The 20,299-nt window shown below is 36.7% G+C and overlaps 1 protein-coding gene across 5 annotated transcripts in view; it reads left to right on the plus strand.

Moving 5' to 3' along the window:
• The window catches only part of KDM4C (lysine demethylase 4C), a 157,005-nt gene that overhangs the window by 87,404 nt on the left and 49,302 nt on the right, over positions 1 to 20,299 (plus strand). For all 5 annotated transcript variants that reach the window (XM_084791122.1, XM_084791125.1, XM_084791121.1 and 2 more), the window contains 4 exons: positions 2,068 to 2,249; positions 3,914 to 4,127; positions 7,514 to 7,590; positions 19,569 to 19,624. In XM_084791122.1, coding sequence (XP_084647248.1) covers positions 2,068 to 2,249; positions 3,914 to 4,127; positions 7,514 to 7,590; positions 19,569 to 19,624 — 529 coding nt within the window. The remainder of the gene's footprint in view (positions 1 to 2,067; positions 2,250 to 3,913; positions 4,128 to 7,513; positions 7,591 to 19,568; positions 19,625 to 20,299) is intronic.

Consider the following 20,299-nt stretch of genomic DNA (forward strand, 5'->3'; position numbering starts at 1 on the left):
AAATTATCTCTGTACCTTATAAATACTACTGTGATTACTAAGTGAATAGACAGAATTTAAAAGCAGTTAGGATATAAGAGAGTAGGACTAAATTATAGTGGTAGGAAATTGGGAAACAAAGTTAACATGGAGTGACCTGGCTGTGTTATCATGGGAAACAGGTGTGTTCACTGAAAGCTTTGTTCAGTGCATACCTTCTTCCCTGCCTCATTCCTAGGGCATGGATGAAAGGTAGTGGGACCATCTAAGAGCTATGGAAATGCTTAAACCAGGTCCTCATTTAAGTATGCCATTCTCTTTATCTTTGTTGCCTTCTGGGGAAAAGAAGAGAGAGAAATGGATTAAAGTAGATTATGCTCAAGAGGATTCACTGCATTGTAGACACTAAGCCATTTGATTGTCTTTATATATATTAGTACCACAATGTCTTTTCTCATATAGCCACCACCATCTTGGTGGCCCAGGTAACCATAGCCATTTTCAGTTGCCCAAATGTTGTGCAGACATCTTCAGTGTGCATAGTTCTAATTATGTGAATACTTGAGTCTCTAGTGGGGACCAGGTTTGCATGCATTCCCAGACTTGACTTGGATCATGGTGGCTTCTTGCAAGTCTTCCAATTTAAAGATAGGCCCTCATAGGCAATCTAGTTAAAGCATGGTTTCTTCCAGAAAGCTACTAGCCAATTCCTGCTTCTTTGTCCTACCTCAAGCCCCATTAGAGAGGGTAGGAGAGAGGGTCCAGACATACCCACAGCGCCAGTCAGAGGAAGCCATAAGCCATAAAAGAAAGTCAAGAGAAATAATGATATAGTTTGCCTAGTCTAACCTGTTCCCGTAGCCTGTCATCCAGCCTTTTTGGGGGAGCTTTGACACCATTTTGAAGTGTTCAGAAAAGTGAAAGGAGAAGGTCAACGATGGAATAAATATCATAGATTTTACCTTCTGGGTGTCTTACCAGCTGTTGATGCCATTGATCAGAGTCCACAGTATAATCACATGTTGTTGTATCTGTAGAAAAATTAAAACAGGAACAAGTGAAAAATGATTGAAATAGATAAGAAAAGAAAGGTGTTCTAGAAAAAATGGCATTGGTTAGCTAACTGGAAGAAAACAAGTTTCCAAAGCTACAGCCTTCAGTGTCATGAGTCTTTCATGTATGTATGTATGTATGTATGTATGTATGTATGTATGTATGTATGTATGAATGATTTATACAGTATTCTGCCTGCATGTATGCCTGCTCTCCAGAAGGCGGCACCAGATCTCATTATGGATGGTTGTGAGCCATGATGTGGATGCTGGCAATTGAACTCAGGACCTTTGAAAGAACAGGCAGTGCTCTTAACCTTTGAGCCATCTCTCCAGCCCTCATGAGTCTTTCCTTAGAGGTTATTTACATAGCACCTTTGCTTACACTAGGGTATTGTGGGGCTTTTCTCACACACGATCTGGTTTTTACTTGGATGTAGAGTTACTGGGGATGGGTTACAACTCTTTCTGCAGCTAAGTTCTTTTATATTTCAGTATTTATGCCTTTTTCTTCACTTCTGTTTTTCTGTGATGAGTTTTTTTGTTTTCTACATTATGAGTATTCTGTAAATACTATGCATTTTTGAATCCAAAAACCAGTTTAATGATTAGTTTACTGATCTATGAACCATATATACTACGTTAGGTGAAGAAGACAAAAATATTAATGAGAGTCATTAGCTTAGTTATACTTAGAAATGTTAACCATATGGGTGGTTTTACAGTGGAAGATGAAAAGAAGTGGTGAAACTTAAGGAGGTGGGGGGTTGGTTTAATTTTTCCCAGCAGAAAGGAGATAGCTGACCAAGAGAAGCTGTTTTATGGTCACATGATCTACTCTCACCTTTTCTTGCAAGGCTGGAGACGATGATGAGAAACCATGTTTATTTTATTTCTTTCAGAATATAATTGGTAAAATAGGCTTAGTGTCTGGTATTGATATCACAGACATTTAGGTTTGGGGTATTCACTGCTCCCAGGGTGATATTTCTTTCTGAGTCTTCTGCTTCTGTGTTTTCTTCTTTTTTCCCCTAAGAGTTGCCTGAGATTCTAAACAATGATGAAGAAGTTGAAGAAACAGAGTGTTGGGCAAAGCCTCTTATCCACCTTTGGCAGACAAAGTCTCCTAATTTTATGGCTGAACAGGAGTATAATGCAGCTGTGGCAAAAATGGAGCCACATTGTGCAATCTGTACTCTGCTCATGCCGTACTACAAGGTAATCAGGAGTGTGGCTATCAATGTATCCTTCCACTGCTGTACTTTCTTAGGGATTTTGAGTGTGGTGTTTTTTTGTTTGTTTTTAGTGTTTGTTTATACTGGAACTTTTTAGAAACCTGCATATAAACTCAAATCTTTTACTAAAAGGCATCAATCTTCTTAATTAAAGCCTGGAAACAAAACATTTCATAGAGAAAACATACACCTAGTATCTTTTTAAAATTGAAAGTAGTATTCATTTTCAAAAAAGATTTATTTATCATGTATACATACATATATGTATGTATTTACAGTGCTCTGCCTCTGTGTACACCTTCCAGCCAGATGAGAGCATCAGATCACATTATAGATTGTGAGCCACCATGTAGTTACTGGGGAATTCAACTCAGGACTTCTGGAAGAGCAGTCAGTGCTCTTAACCTCTGAGCCATCTCTCCAGCCCCCTAAAGTAGTACTCTTAAGTATATAAGTATCAGTGCCCAGCCTTGATTTTGTCTTTTTTACCTTTCCGTGTGAAACATGGAAAAGACATATCCAGGATTCATTACATCCTGTGTATCCATTCCCTACCATCAGCCAACTTCACTTCGTGGTCCCATGTGTGGTCCATGCATGTCATTCTGACAGTGTCTCAGCTCAGGGATGAGTGTATCCTTCAGAGTATACACAAGAAACAGATTTTTAATGCTCTATAAAATTACACTGCGAGCTTTAAGGTACAATGTATTGGAACATTGTTTTTAAATTGTGTTTTTCCTGATATAGCAAATACATTATTCTAGAGCATGGATTTCTTAAATAATTAAAAAAAAATGTATTTCATGTAGTTACAGACAATTGTGAGCTGCCATGTGAGTGGTGGGAATTGAATCCAGGTTCTCTGGAAGAGCAGCCAGTCCCTTAACCACTGAGCCAACTCCTCAGCCCTTTCTCATGATTTTTTTTTAAGTGTCATGTAATAGTAATTAATTCAGATATTTCGGAACTTGAGAGTGGGTGAAATTACACATTTTCAATTTTCTAATCAGTGGTTTACTCACTTTTTGCTTACTTTCTTTTAGTCATTAAATATTTGCTTTTATTGATTTTTATTTAAGTGATCTTATCCACCTGTATATTTTCCAATAATAAAGACATGCCTTTGGAAATTGATCAAGTTCTAGGTAGTTTATTAGTTGTAATTTCCTCATTACAGTCAGGTCTTGGCACATCATTCTTATTTGATCTCTTATGCCAGTATTTTTCTGGGAGGCATATATCTTTTATTAGTGGTACCCATTGAAAACCTGGGCATTGGTATATAATTTTTTGAGGTATAGCCACATAATATCTTTTAGTAAGTCAAATCAGATAGTAGTCTAGTACACATGGTCATTGGCATATGTAAGCAAAAGTAGCTGTGCATTTCTGAAGCGTTTTGGAAGGCCAGGGTTTAAAGAGCTCCTTGAAATTTTGTGTGAACCCGTAGAGCTTTCTTATTTTTATTGCTTTTTCTCTGAATGGGAGTCTGTATGAGAATATTAGTAAAATGCTACCAGTTGAATTAAGGAAGACAACAAGATGAAGTTATAATTTATTGGCTATAACAGGTGTTAGTGGATTAATGAATAAAAGATGAGCTCTTTCTGTTTTCTACTTTTGTGGATATGTTATCTTTTTCAGCCTGATAGCAGCAAAGAAGAAAATGATTCTAGATGGGAGGCAACAATAAATGAAGTAGTTACAGCTGGAAGAAAGACTAAACCCATTATTCCAGAGATGTGTTTTATTTATAGTGAAGAAAATATAGAATATTCCCCTCCAAATGCTTTCCTTGAAGAGGATGGAACAAGTCTTCTGATTTCCTGTGCCAAGTGCTTCGTGCGGGTTCATGCAAGTAAATAAATCTAGGATTTTCAAGTCTCTAGATTTTCAGTGTTTTACGTAGGCCTTACAAATCACCTCAGTGTGTAACCTGTCACTTCAGTTGTTGACCTTATTATTCATTGTGCCAAGGTCTTGTAGCCTAAGCTGCTCAGAAGCTTGATTTGTAAGCCAGTCAGCCAGCTATGTCCTTAAAACCTTTGGTTCTTGTGTTTCCACTTCTGAAGTGCTAGGGTTGTAGATGTGTGCTGCCATGCCTGGATCTATGGGTAGTGAGAGTGAGCACAGGACTTTGTGCATAGTAGGCACAGAGTCAGCCTGTACAGCTCCAGCTCTGTCCTTCTTTGTTGATACTCTTAATGGTTCATTTAAGATTAGGAGTAGAATATCAACCCTTTCCCTCCTGTTTATGAAGCACTAGTAATGAGATGGTCTGGGTATTTTATTTATTAGAAGTCCAGGTGACATATCATCATGGGGTTCTTGTTTGAATTTTATATTCTAATGATACTAAATTGTGAAAATTTAACTTAATTGTTACACAGGTAGATAAGTATTAAATATATTTGTAAAAAATGACTTGCGACATAAGTTACCTAGAATATATAAGGGAATCTATTAATTGCAATTCTAATTCTAAAGTGTTTCAATATTTCTGATTTTTCTCAATTATATTATCTGTGCATTGTTTTTCTTGTATTGGTAGGGGCCAAACAAGGGCCTCATACATGCTAAGTGTGTGTTGTGCCACAGAACCACATCTCAAGCCTCCAGTCATATATTCATATATTCTTTTCTTTCTTTCTTTCTTTCTTTCTTTCTTTCTTTCTTTCTTTCTTGAGACATTTTATTTTTTATATTTTTTTTAACATGTAAGAATATTTTGCCTGTATGTATATATATATGTGTTCCACATGAGGAGCTGGTGCTTGGGAAAGTCAGGAAACCTTTTTGTCCTCTAGATCTGTATTTTCATCTGGTTGTGGACTACAATCTGGGTGTATGATACCAAGATTGTGGTAATTTGCATATTATAATAGCAACAAATAAATGATAAGCAAATAAATCAATAATTTAAGAAACTAACATGTATAATACTCACATTTGAGATACTGAAACAAAATATGGTGTGTTCAAGGTCTGCCTAGCCTACAGAGAAAATTCCTTAGAGAATGCAAACGTAGGAATCAAACCTGGATCCTCTGCCAGAACAAATTTTCTTAACTACTTAACCATCTCTTCATCCCTCTCCATCACATATTTTATTACCATATTTCTGTGTAGTTTCTCTCATAGGTTCAATGGTTGATAACACAGTTAACGTCTAAATTTAGCACAAATCTTATATTGCATTTAAATTAGTCCCTATGTACAAATTACTTAGATGTAGTATACGTTCTCAATTTATTTGCACATTTTCTGTTTGAAATATATTAATAACTTTTTATGCTGATACTAGTTTGGAAGCCATAACACATACAACACACACACACACACACACACACACGCATACACACGCATACACACGCATGCACACACTCGCCAGCGCATACACACATTTGTCTGTACATAAATGATCTTAATATGTATAGTCAAGAGACAAAGTACCACACAACAATAAATATGTATTCAGTCTTGTTTTCTAAAGTCATCACCTATACAATCAAACTGCATTAGTCCCATAAACATGATTGAATTTAGTATTTGGTTTGACTTGGTTACCTGTGGCATGAGTTTCTTTGATTAACTGCATTTCTATCTCTATTTTCTGTTTTCTGTTACTATCTCTATTATCACATTTTGGTGTTAAAATTACTCATTTATTTCTACCAAACTCTTCTATTTCAGGAATTAAGAATAATGTGCCTCTTCCCTGATTCCCCGTTTGCTTTCTCTCCCATTTCCTCTCTTTCATTTTCTCCTTTCATATCTCTAAAGAATTTTCTCTGTAGGCTAGGTAGACCTTGAACACACCATACTCCGTCTCAGTATTTCAAATATGGGTATTATATAAATATGGATGTTATACAAATATGTCTATCTACAAATTGGTCCATCAAACATGAAATTTAAAACAAACTTTAATTCCTAGTTATGGGCTATGCAGCCTTTGCCCCAATTACTGAAATTTATGTCAAACTTTATTAACATTGCTCCAAACTGTTTCAAGAATTGTAACTTATATTAAAATGTTTATACATGACTGACAGTGTTAGCATGAGACTTTACTAAAAAAGTGAAATAAATGTACTTTTACCTATGCAAGAAAAATCTCTATGATAGTATTAATATGTATTCTCTCAACCATGGTGTGGTGGGACACCTCTTGGCCTAGTTCTTAGGAAGTTATGGCAAATGTATCCAAAGCTTCATTCAACCTGGAGTGTATGTAGAGAAAACCCATCTCAAAGATTTTTTAAAAAATAGGCTTTTTAGATGATTCAGCTAGTCAAAGTGCTTGCTTTGCAAGCCTGACTTCCTGAGTTTCATCATCACATCTATGATAGAATGAAAGTCCTGACCCTAGCACCATGATCTCCGACCTCCACACACATGCTGTGTCCACACCCATGAATCCACACTCATGCACATCGTACATACAGATAATACTAATAAAGTAAACATTAATAAAAATTCCAACTAGTCAAAAAAGACACGTTTTCATGTTTTGGGAATTGGTAGCATAATAATTAAATGACAACATTAATTCCAGCACTTGAGAGGCAGAGGCAGGAGGATCTGAGTTTGAGGCCAATATGGTCTACAATGAGAGTTACAGGACAACCTGGGCTATACAGAGATAGCCTGTCTGAAAAAAACAACAACAAAACCCAAACCAAAGCCCAGTGCTTCTTTGACATAGGCTTACTTACATTTCTTTAAAAAGATTTATTTATTTATTATTATGTGTACTATGTTCTGTCTGCATGTACACCTGCAGGTCAGAAGAAGGAATCTGATCACATTATAGATGGTTGTGAGCCACCATTGTGGTTGCTGGGAATTGAACTCAGGACCTCTGGAGGAGCAGTCAGTGCCCTTAACCTCTGAGCCATTTCTCCAGCCTGTTCACTTACATTTTTATTATGTTAGGCATTGGGCTTTATATATTTTGTTGTTGTTGTTGACATACACATTTTTTCCCATATTGGACATTTTACCTAATTCTTTTTTGGTGCTAGACAGGCCAACAATGAGCTGTAACCCCAATCATCTTTGTACTTTTTATTTTGGAACAATCTCACTTAATCACACAGACTAGCTTTTAGCTCATCATATATGTCATGCACCATGCCTCTGCTCCCTAGTAGCTGGGATCATAGATCTGTTCTTTCAAGGTTGCTGACATTTTAAAGATTCAAGAGACATAATGTATATATCCATGCTTTTATTTTATAGGTTGTTATGGTGTCCCTTCTCATGAGGCCTGTGATGGATGGCTATGTGCTCGTTGCAAAAGAAATGCATGGACTGCAGTAAGTAGATTTTAGCATTATGTTATTCTTCTTCCCTTTGTATCCACTGTTGACATGGCTGAATCTAACGGAAGAATCCAATTGTGTACATGTTGGTATGTACTTCTAGCCACCTCTCTCTGAATCATTCTACATAATGGTCTTGTAGCTACTATAGAAAATTTAGGTGAATTTCTATGTGGCATTCTGCTTCATATCCTTTGGGCACCATACTCATCTAGTCTACATTTACTGGGTTGTTTTTATTTTATTTTCCTACACAGTTTGAAATCCGTACAAATAAAATTTCTAATAAATACTTGACGGATCGTTGAAGAAGCCACACTGTTTACAATTTTCCAATGAACAAGAGACCTTCCCGTTATTTATTTTCCCTTTCATTCACCCCTTCCTTAACAAAGAGATTAGAGTGCCTACTCTGTGGAGGTCATCACAATGAACTTTAGATAGAATGTTTTTAACAAATAATGATTCTCCATTTAAGACCCACAAATTTCTCTTGGTCAGATTTATTGTTTTCTAAAAATGCTCTTGAAAGTTTATTTTCAGTCTGTCTTTGATTTTCATTCCCTTAATCTACCATGCTGTATACATTTTCCATTTAACCATGCTCTGTGCAGGATTATAATCCTGTGTCCTTCACTGATGATGTAATAGCAGATATTGATTGCTCTTAGGATCAGTAATTGCTTTGTTCTTTAACACTACTAATGATGAATTGCTAATGATAAACTTTCTATAATCAAAATTAAAATTCCAAAAGGCTGCTATGAATAATATGAACAAAAAGAACATAATTACAACTGTGTAATTAGGTTTTAACAGTGGTGGCTAAACTGAAGGCAACTCAGAGAAATCTTTCAGGATGATATTATTTACTTTGGCTAATACCAGTAAGTGGGAGGATCTCCCAAGATAATATCTCCCATTTATGAAGCTTATATATTTGTAGGTCCAGAAAGTATGTTTTTGTGACATAATCAATGAGGTGAGCAAAATCTAAGTAAATGTACATTATCTAAAATAATTAGAAATCCCTGCTTTTTTGCATAAAAATAAATACACCCAGTTTTTATTAGTACACTTGGCTCTTGTCATCCAGTCTCTACTTTGTTTTTTGACCCAATGTAAAGTTTTTCAAGTCAGTTTGATAGCTGATAGTCCCTTATTTACCCCAAAGAAAAAGAAATGAATTTATGAATCCAGTTCACCAAGATATTGAGAGTTCTGTGTTCATCTGCAATTATTTATGGATGGGCTCCTGTCTGTCTCAGGTACTTGTGGTCTTTGCATGGGAGAGCCAGGACCAAGAGAAGGCTCATTAATGCTAGGTATGATCCACTATGCTGTTTTATGTGGAATCACTTTAAAATTGATTTCAAACATCTCTCCATTAATCTTTACACCATTCTTAAAGCCAGGTGAATTGGTTTTGCACTGTAAAGCTTCTGGTAACTCATTATCTTGTAATGATTTTCAAACTTAGTCAGTTTCTCCTCATGTGATTGAAATGACCTGAATTCACACTGAATGCCTGTTGTTTTGTAGTTTATTCATTTGGATGAGCTTTTTCTAAAAGCATTTGTTCTTATTTTCCAGAGTTGCTATCCAAATATTATATAAAAATACTGACAGAATTTATACTCTTGAATTAATATAGGCCTGGAATTTCAAATATTAACTTATACGAAACACTTAGGGATACTTTGAATTTTGTGCCTCAAATGTTTGTGTTATTAAACGATCTTTTATATTGACTTTTTGAAGAAATGTTCTCCTATAGTCAGCTCTACATTCGAGAGCACTGGTCAAACTCCTTTGATAAAGAGACTCTGAAAGAGTTCATCGGAATATGATAGGTCCACTGAGGTGAGATAGTATTTCAGTGCTTGCCTATGTATCACAAAGCTTCATTCTTAATTATCTCCTACAACTACTTAAAAAAAAAAACCTCATGTTTATTTTGCCTGTATATATGTCTGGTGAAGGTGCTGGATTCCTTGGAATTAGAGTTACAGACAATTGTGAGCCACCATGTGGATGCTGATAATTGAACTCTGATCCTTTGGAAAAGCAGCCAATGCTCTCAACCACTGAACCATCTCTCCAGCCTCCTCCTATGATTACTTTTAATATCTGTTGTATAAATATGATTTGTTTATTAGAAACACAGAATATTACTATAGCATATTTAGCTTAGTTTATATAATCATATAGTAAATATACTTGTAAAAATAATTTTCTTTTATGCTAAGTAAGTTTTGGAAACTTTGTGTTTATATTATGTGGCAGTTTTATGTAGTAGTCTTATTTTTACTTTTACCATTAAATGTCCAGAACACAGCATTTCATAGCTGCCTTTTCTATTATCGTGATCTTACATTCTTTTTTAAATTAATTTATTCAGATTACAACTAAATTGTGATCCCATCACTTATATCCTCCCATTCCTCTGTCCCTCCCACTTTCACCCTATTCCTCTCCCCTAGGTCTATGACCGAGGAGGACCTCCTCCCCCACTATATCATCATAGGCTATCAAGTCTCATCTTGGTAGCCTGCTTATTCTTTCATTGAGTGCCATCAGGCCTCCCCACCAAGCAGAGGTGGTCAAATTTGGGGCACCAGAGTTCATGTCAGAGTCACTCCTTGCTCTCCACATAACTGGAGATTGTCCTGTCCATTGGCTAGATCAGAGTAGGGGTTCGATGTTTACTGCTTATATTGCCCTTGGTTAGTGCAGTAGTTTGAGCAGACACTCCTGGGCCCTGATCCACCCGTCATGATGTACTTCTTGTAGGTTTCTAGGACCCTCTGGGTCCTTCTATTTCCCCATCTCATATATTTTTCTTACCTTGAGTCCCAGTAGGATGTCCTCACATCTATCCCAATCTCCTGGTAAGTGAAGACTTACATGGGACATGCCTTTTGCGCTAGTGTCCAATTATAAGTGAGTATATACCATGTGAGTCTTTCTGCTTCTGGGTTAACTCACTCAGTATGATCATTTCTAGTTCCATCCATTTGTCCACAAATTTCAGGATTTCTTTGTTTTTAATAGCTGAGTAGTGTTCCATAGTGTAAATGTGCCACAGTTTTTTTTTTTTTTATCCATTCTTCAACTGAGGGACATTTAGGCTGTTTCCATGTTCTGGCTATTATGAATAAGGCTGCTATGAACATGGTTGAGCATATGCCCTTGTTGTGTGGAGGAGCATCTTCCGGGTATGTTCCAAAAAATGGGATAGCTGGGTCTTAAGGAAGGCTTATTCCCAGTTTTCTGAGAAATCGCCAGATAGATTTCCAAAGTGGTTGTACAATTTGCATTCCTACCAGCAATGAAGGAGTGTTCCTCTCTCCACATCCTCGCCAGCCTGTGCTGTCACCTGAATTTTTGATCTTAGCCATTCTGATGGGTGTAAGATGGCATCTCAGAGTCATTTTGATTTGCATTTCTCTGATGATTTAAGACGCTGAACATTTCTTTAAGTGTTTCTCAGCCATTCGATATTCCTCTGTTGAGAATTCTCTGTTTAGTTCTGAGCCCAGATCAGCTAAAACAATCCTATACAATAAAGGAATCTCAGGAGGAATCTCCATACCCGATCTCAAGATGTACTATAGAGTCAATGTAATTAAAACAGCATGGTCCTGGCACAGCAATAGGCTGGTTAACCAGTGGATTAGAATTAAAGACCCAGAAATGAATCCACACACATAGAGTCAGTTGATTTTTGACAAAGAAGCCAAATCTATTCAATGGAAAAAGGATAGCATCTTTAACAAATGGTGCTGGTCTAATTGGATATTCAAATGTAGAAAAATGCAACTAGACCCATATTTGTCACCATGCACAAAACTCAAGTCCAAGTGGATTAAAGACCTCAACATAAAACCAGAGACACTAAACTTGTTAGAAGAAAAAATGGGGAAGAGCCTGGAACACATTGGCACAGGAGACAACTTCCTGAACAGAACACCAACGGCCTAGGCCTTAAGGTTAACAATTAATAAATGGGACCTCATGAGGCTGACTAGCTTCTGCAAAGTGACAGCCTACAGACTGGGAAAACATCTTCACCAACCCTACATCTGACAAACATCTAATATCCAAAATATATAAGGAACTCAAGAAATTAGACACCACCAAACCAAATAACCCAATTGAGAAATGGTGATCTTATATTCTTTTCACACTCTCCTTTCCAATGATTACTGAGCTATGTGAGAGTTGATACAGATGTCTTTTTAGAGGTGAGCATGCAACATCATTTATTCTCTGCTCTTTGACAGCTTTGAGTCTTTGCATTGACTGTTACTCAATACAAAGAGAAGCTTCTCTGACCAAGGTTGAACAGCATCAGTCAATGGATATGACCATAAATATTTAGGAAGCAGTTTGACAACATGTCCATTTAGGAAAGCAGCAGTAGTCGATTTCAGTAGAAAGATTATAGATTATCCGCCCCCCCCCCCCCAATCCCCAGCAATTAACATTTGACCAGGCTTATAGCAGCAGAGATAAATTCCTTCTGGTGGAAGAGGTCTCAACTCCAGTTAGAAAACAAGTGGTTACCTCCAGCAGTTACTCCACTATTGCATTGACCTGCATATTTTATCTAATAACTCAGTATTGTCAGGTTCAGCATTCAAGGTTGAATAACTCAGGTAACAACTCTCTCTGCCAGTGGTGTGCATAGCATCTTCTGGTATTATAAAAATTAGTCAGTAGGAGGACGTTTCCCAATCACTTTCAGCTCAATATCTTTATGTACTATAACCAAAATGTGTTGTGATTTCAACAGTAGGGTCTTATAATCTACCTGTCGTGGCCAACTGAGAATAATGGCCATAGCCTGTGTGCTTTTGAATATCTCTGGGGCTTCTCAGATGATTACCTATATGTGTGGTACCAATAACTGGTACTGAGGTTTTCATTTCATAACCCATGCCTGTTGTTGGTAGATGCATTGTCTACTCAGTTTTTCTCCATTCAAACTCCTCTCTAGAAAAACAGTAAACAAACAAATACCCCACACATTCCTAAAAAAGAGACCCCATGACTAAGGCTACTTATAAAATGAATCATTTAGTCATTTAATTGGAACTTTGCTTACAGTTTCAGAGGGTGAGTCTATGACCATGCTCAGAAGCAGATAGGCATTGTAATTGAGCCATAGTTGAGAGTTCACATCTGATCTACAAGTTGCACACAGAGAGAGCAAGACAGCCTGGTTTGGGCTTTTGAAACCTTAAAGCCTATCCCAACTGGCACACCTCCTGCAAGGCCACACCTCCTCCAACAAGGCCACATCTCCTCCAACAAGGCCACACATCCTCCAACAAGGCCACATCTCCTCCAACAAGGCTACACCTCCTCCAACAAGGCCACACATCCTCATCGTTCCCAAATAGTTCCAGTAATGGGGGACCAAATATTTTAAAATGAGCCTATGGGCATCATTCTCATTCAGACCACCTCTACTTACAAAGTAGTGGGTTTCCATAGGCTTTTTGTATATCCTTACTTTTATTTAACACATCTCTCCTCCTCTTCCATAGCCTGCGGTACACATCCTTGTTTCAAACCTTTATGCCTCCCCTAATTTCATATCATGATTTCTATTCTCTTTTTTTCATTTTGTAATTATCTTTCCCCCTCTCCACTCTCATGAACACTTTCTAGCTTCTTAACCTCAATAGACATTCTATATTGAAACAGAAATCTTAAAAATTCAGAGTTACAATGTACTCAAGAAAAAAAACATATACATTTCTTATTCTGGATATGGGTTACCTCATTTAGTATAATAGTTTCAAGGCCAACCACTTTCCTGAAATTTTCATAATTTCACTTTATAACTGAATAAAATTCTATTGTATGCTTGTTGATTTTTTATCATCTATTCATCAGTTGATTTATATGTTGACATCACATTTGCTGGCTATTAATGAAGTAGAGCAGAACACAGCATAGAACTGTAAGTATCTTTGTAGAAAGCCTATGGATTTCTTTTGGTATTACCATAACTGAATAGCAACTTCTACACTTGCTTTAGTAGTGGCTACACCACTCAGTTTATATTCCTAGCACTGGAAGATAAGGTTTCCTCTGTCCTTACATCCTCACCAATATTTTGTGTCAGTTGTTCTCTTTATAGCCATTCTGACTGAGGTAAGATGGAATCTCAAAAAGATTTTTTTCCTCTAGTTTGAAAATTTCATACTGCAGTGTTTGAGCAAATCAGTATTCCTTTTCCTTTCTTCTTTGATCCCTCCCCTAACTACCCCTACTTCCTTCCCCAAACTTCATGTGCTTCTCCCCCTCCCAATTTATCACTTTTATTGTTTTAACTGTACATATTTATGAAACTTGATGTGATAATTTAAACCTTTGGTACAATGTATAATGATGAAATCAGGATAGTTACTTATTTCTTAACATATTTCATTTTTTCTGGTGTTCCTTATGGAACCTAAAGGTGGATAGTATTGTTTTTTTCACTAAGTTGTACTCAGAGCCCCTACATTTATGTGTTTTTATTTCAATTTTTAAACATTTTTAATTAAAAAATAAATACATCTTCCTTTTTTCTGGTTTTTCTTTCTCTCCAGCTTCTCCCAGGTACCCTCCCTCCAAGTCCTCCCATGCTCCCCAGTTCTCAAATTGATAGCCTGTTCTTCTTTGATATATAAATGCATGCTTTGGAGTATTCTGTTCGTGTGTCTACGGTTTCAGGACTTACCGCCTTACGTGTGATAAACAGGGCTACATTTCTGGACAAGGCTAGTTCTCACTCTCACAAGTCATTAATTGCTTATACTTTTTTGTTAGAAGGTGGGGCTTTGTGAAATTACCCCCTCTTCTGAATTAACAAGTTAGTGATATTGCCATTATTCCCATCTTATTTATGCATCCATTTCTTGGAGAGACTGTTGCACAACAGATTTACTACAATCTTTCCACCTCCTCTTTTTGTTTCCTAAGCCATAGATGAAGGAAACATGATTTAGATTTTTCAATTGGGGCTGAGTTTCCCTTGATTCTTTGATATTTGCATTGTGTCCATTTGTGGTTTTCTGGATATATTTCATTGCTATAAAGAGAAACTTATTTTGATGAGAGGTGGGAGCTACACATATCTGTGGGTATAAATATGACATTTAGAATGTAGTAAGGAATTATGCTGCTGTAGGAAAATGGTGGAGGATGTTTTCCCCCCCTACATTTTATGACTTCACAAGCCCTGAGAAGTTTGTTAGATTTCTGTTTCCCAGCATGATTTTCCTCCCATTGAATGGACCTTAAGTCTAACTAGACTTCAAATGTCAGTTGCCACCCACATTTCTTTTTTTCTTTTTGAGGCCGGGTCTCATGTAGTTCTCGGTGGTTCAGAAATAACTCTGTAGACAAGGCTGACCTCAAACTTAGAGATATGCCTCTTCTTCCTTTGTGCTAGAATCAAATATTTGTGAACTACCATGCCAGGCCTTTTTTTAAATTTAAACCCAACTTTCTGAGTCTTATTAGTGCTGTTCATTAGTGAGGAAACATGTACTGCAGACCTGCATCCCTTAAGGAAACTGGCTTTCTTCCACCAGTAGCCATTATTTGCAGTAGCTTCTGATTTGGGGGTAGAACTTCATGAGCCCTCCACAGAGGTTTTTTGTGTGGCTTGATCTTGTATAGATACTGTTTATACAGTCATAGCCTCTGTGAGTCGTGTGTGCTGTCGTGTCCAGTGGTTACTGTGTCTCTGCCTATTACAGTCTTTCTGCTCCTCCATGACTCCTGACCCTTCTGCTCCTCCATAACTCCTGACCCTTCTGCTCCTCCATGACTCCTGACCCTTCTGCTCCTCCATGACTCCTGAACCTTCTGCTCCTCCATGACTCCTGAACCTTCTGCTCCTCTATAACTCCTGAAACTTTGTGTGTACACATATTTCTCTTAGTACTTTAACATGAAGGAATACTGCATTTTATGGAAAGCTATTTCTGTTTCTATTAAGATGACCATGTGATTTCTGTCCTTGAATTTATTTATGATATTTATAGCATTAATTACTCCATCTATATCGGATCAGTTCTCTATCTCCGTATTAAACCTATCTTGATCATGGTGAATATCTTTATGAAGTGCTCTTGAATTTTGTTTGCAAGTATTTTATTGATAATTTTTGCATCTGTTTAGTAGGATAAATGGTCTCTTAATTTTCCTTTCCCTCCTTCCTTCCTTCCTTTCTTTTCTCCTTTCCTTTTTTGTATGTGTATTTACTTTGAGTATCAGGGTAATAATTCCATTCTTTCCTTTGTATTTCTTAGAATAGTTTGAGAAATATTGATATTAGTTTTCATTAGAGCTTGTAAAATTCCCTTATGAATACCTTGATTTTTTATCAATTTGAAGCTTTTTAATTTTAATTTTAATCCACTGTTTTAAAAGATCTGTTTTAATTATTTATCTGATCTTAATTTTTATGTTTCCTATATAGTTAGAATTTACCTTTTTTTAGATTTTCATATTAAGTGGAATGTATTTTTAGATTTTATTTATTTATTTATTTATTATGTATACAGTGTGTTTGCCTGTATGTATGCCTGCACACCAGAAGAGGGCACCAGATTTCATTATAGATGTTTATGGTTGTAAGCCACCATGTGGTTGCTGGGAATTGAACTCGGGATCCTTGGAAGAGGAGCCAGTGCTCTTAACCTCTGAGCTATCTCTGCAGCCCTATGGAATGTATTTTACCCCAATAATTTTATGAATTTTGTTGATGTCTATTGTAGTGGTTCCTTTTTCATCTCGAATTCTATTAATTTGTATTTGTCTTCTCCTTGTTAGTTTAGCTTAGGATATGTCAATCTTATTTTTTTTTCTCCTCCAAATCATCCCTTTGTTCATTGATCGTTTGCTTTGTTTATTTTGTTTGTTTATATTTCATCAATTTCTGCAGTGATTATAATTTTTGCTTTTGTGCCTGCTAAATTGTGGTTCTTTGCCTAAGTCTTAATGGTATACCATTATGTATTTCAGATCTCTCTGACTTCTTTCTTTTCTTTTCTTTTCTTTTTTTCAAGTTATAATTACATTATTTCTTTCTGCCCTTCCCCCCCGCCCCCAGACAACCTGCCCTTGTATCCTTCCTTGTTCTTTTTCAAATTCATGGCCTCTTTTTTCATTAATTGTTATATGCATATGTATGTCATCTTTAGTATATATAACCTGCCCTTTATAATGTTACTTGTATGTGTGTTTTCAGGGATTAATGTAGACATTTAGAACTTTCTTATATCTTATAGGATTAGATAAATTATTTTCATCCTAATTTTTAAAAAATATTTCAATTAATATTTATACTTATTGTTAGGGTTTCTATTGCTGTGGTAAAACACTATTACCAAAAGTAACTTGGGGGAGGAAAGGGTTTATTTCATCTGATATTTCCCAGTAACAGTTTATCACTGAGGTAAATCAGGGCCAGAACTCAAGGCAGGGACCTAGAGAGATAGGAGCTGATTCAGTGGCTATGAAGGAGTGCTATTTAATGACTTCTTCCAGGTGGGTGTAGTGGTGAGTCAGGGGCCATTCTGGTCTACCAAGGGGGTCCAGGATAGCCAGGGCTGCATAGAAAAACCCTGTATCAAAAAACAAAGAAACAAAAAAATAAAAAAAAACAACAGCAGCAACAACAACAAAATCCACTTGTTCTTCATGGCCTGCACAGCCTGCTTTCTAATACCCAGGACCACTTTCCCAAGAATGGCACCACCCACAATGAGATGGATCCTCCCATATCAATCATCAGTCAAGAAGATGCTCCACAGGCCAATTTGTGTTAGATGTGCAGGGAAGGGTTCTCTGTTGAGGTTCCCTCTTCCCAGATGACACTAACTTGTGTCAAGTTGATAAAATCAGCCAGCATGCTTGCATATAGTATGTTTGATTTACTCCTAAGTACCCAATGAGTGCTTCCTCTACATACGTGGGTATGGGACCATCTACTGGAACATTAGTAGCTTCTTTAAGAAAACAGACTTTCCTTCTCCCAGCAGTCATCAATTACAGTAGCCTGTCAGCTAGGAGTAGAACTTCATGAGGCTCTTTACTATCCATACTGAGATTTGGGCTGCTTGATTTTTGTGCAAGTCTTTTGTATACAGTTACAGCTTCTGTAAATTCAGGTCTGTAACTGTGCTGCAATGTCTGGCAACTACTGTTTTCCTGCCTGAGTCTAATCCTACTGGGTCTTTAAGTTGGCATTATTTATTCTCCTTTACTGCCACATTGGCCAGCTTATAAGTCTCTATGTCTATCTACTGAAAAGCAAAAACCTTTCTCTGGTGTGTCTCTCCAGACACTCCAATCTGTCTATAAGTATTAAGGTAAGAACTTGGGATTACCATATCAATTTAGCAGAAAACTGTTAGGTTATGTTTAAGACCTGTGACTATGTTTGTTTGTTTTGACCCAGCTAATAGTGCTAGATATGGGTTCTATCTTATGATGTAGGTTTTAAAGGTCATAATGTCATTTTCACAACAGGTTTTTTTTTGTTGTTTGTTTGTTGTTGTTTTTTAAGACAGAGTTTCTCTATGTCGCCTTGGCTTGTCCTGGACTTGCTTGTAGACCAGGCTGGCCCCAAACTCACAGAGATCTGCTTGCCTCTGCCTCCCAAGGTCCTAGGATTGCAGGCGTGTACCACCGCACCTGGCCTCTCACAACAATCTTAACATTTACTTTTATGCTTCTTTGTACCACCAGTCTGATCAGACATTGGATACATAGACCTGTGTTGCATTTCTGTGTTGGCATTAATATTTTCTAATATACAGTGAAAGCTTTGACATAAGTATTGAGACCTATTTAGTTTTCTATTCTTAGCCACTTTAGCAGTCTTAACCAATTTCATCTCATGGAACAACACTTACTTATGTCATTGAACACAGAGAAAATAGCTGGAGTCTCAATAGCAGTTACAACCCTAATAACTAGTGTTCCCAGTGCTGGAAGGTACTTCTCTATCAGAAGAGAAAGGTAATCATCAATATCATGCAGGTGCGAGTATTGGGATCTAAAATAGTGACTTGCCTGCATAACATGCTAGAGCAATAGTGGCACAAATATGAGAGTAACCTACCATTTCTCTTGATAGAAATCTCCACTATTTCTAATTTCTGGCTATTTTGAATAGAACAGCAATGAACACGGATAAACAGGTATTTCTAAACTAAGATGTAATATCTAGGGTTTCTTTAGCTCATAGATCCAAACTCCTCCACATTTTCCTGAACATTAGTGCCAAAGGTCTGCAGATAGAACAGTCTGGTTTATCACAGCACTAGTTCCACTTCTGAATACCAGTTTTCTATATTAGTTATTTTTTCATTGCTGTGACAAATACCTGACAAGATATGGGAGGAAGGGTTTGTTTTGGCTCACAGGGCAAGCCAGACCATCATGTCATAGGGTCAAGGCCTGGGTCCACTTTGCACCTTGGAACTGACTGCAAACCAGAGAAATGGAATTCTTAAACTTGTCTTTTTACCTTTAAAAAAAATTTCTTCTACTCATGTGATGGTGCTAAAGTGTACCCACATAGATATAGCAAAGCTATGTTTCATCAGTGCCTCCAAAAAGTTTTTTAATCCAGTCAATCTGTCAGTTAAAATTAGTCATTATGGTAGCTCCAAAGTTTTTTTTCATAACTTTTTTTTTACTGCAAATGAGAGTGAAAGCAAGATATGGCGGACCCTTTTAAGGGACCTATGTACTCAGTCATTTTCAGGTTTTTTCCTTTTCTTCTGGAACTCCACTGTTTAATTCTTTATGCTTTTCATTTTAAGATAAATGGAAAAAGGCATATAAGAATTTCTAGAGTTTTTTCTAGAATGTTTTCATATATGAATGTTTTCTATGAATGGTAGTGACATTTGTTATATGGGTTACATAATTGTGTTAATTTTCCCTTTTAGGAATGCTGCCTCTGCAACTTGAGAGGAGGTGCTCTTAAACAGACTAAAAACAATAAGTAAGTAGTACATTGATTGCATTGAAATTCATCATTTCTCTTTATTCTCCTGAAGTTCTGTGTGATAGTTTGTGTTACCTCTCTTTCTGTGACATTGTTTCATTTTATGAACATTTTATGTTTCTCCTTTATTGTCTTCCCTCTCATCTATCTTTTCTCCTCACCTCCCCACCCTTACTTTCTTTTTTTATAAGTTGATAGGAGAATTCAGCTTTAGTGGGGCAAGTGGTCCTACCTGGCCCATAGCACTGTAATTGGAACTTCTGGTGCATAATGTTTTGATGACATTAACATAATTTTATATGTATATGTATGAGTCTGGTTGCTTGGAATGAAGAGTATAATCACTTATCATCCCTGGACTGATAAAATGTTATCTAAAAGCTAATACCTTTGCTTGAATTTGGATCATTTTTTATAAGCTTGTCTGGTAAGATTGGCATTATCCTACATAGTTGTCTCTAGATCTTATATGTTGTATACAGGTTATGGGGACTAGGAGATGGTTTAGGTACGTTATATAAAAACATGTATCATAAGAAATTATCTTAATAATTTGCTGTGGGATTAACAGTTGTCTTTTCTTCCTGTGGCATTAAGATGAACCCTGGCATTCATTTTTTAAATGAAATACTTGGCTAAGTCAGGCCTCATGGTGCAGTCTTCTAATCCCTG

This window comes from Acomys minous, assembly GCF_964271855.1.
Source record: "Acomys minous genome assembly, chromosome: 1".
NCBI classification, from domain to species: Eukaryota; Metazoa; Chordata; class Mammalia; order Rodentia; family Muridae; genus Acomys; species Acomys minous.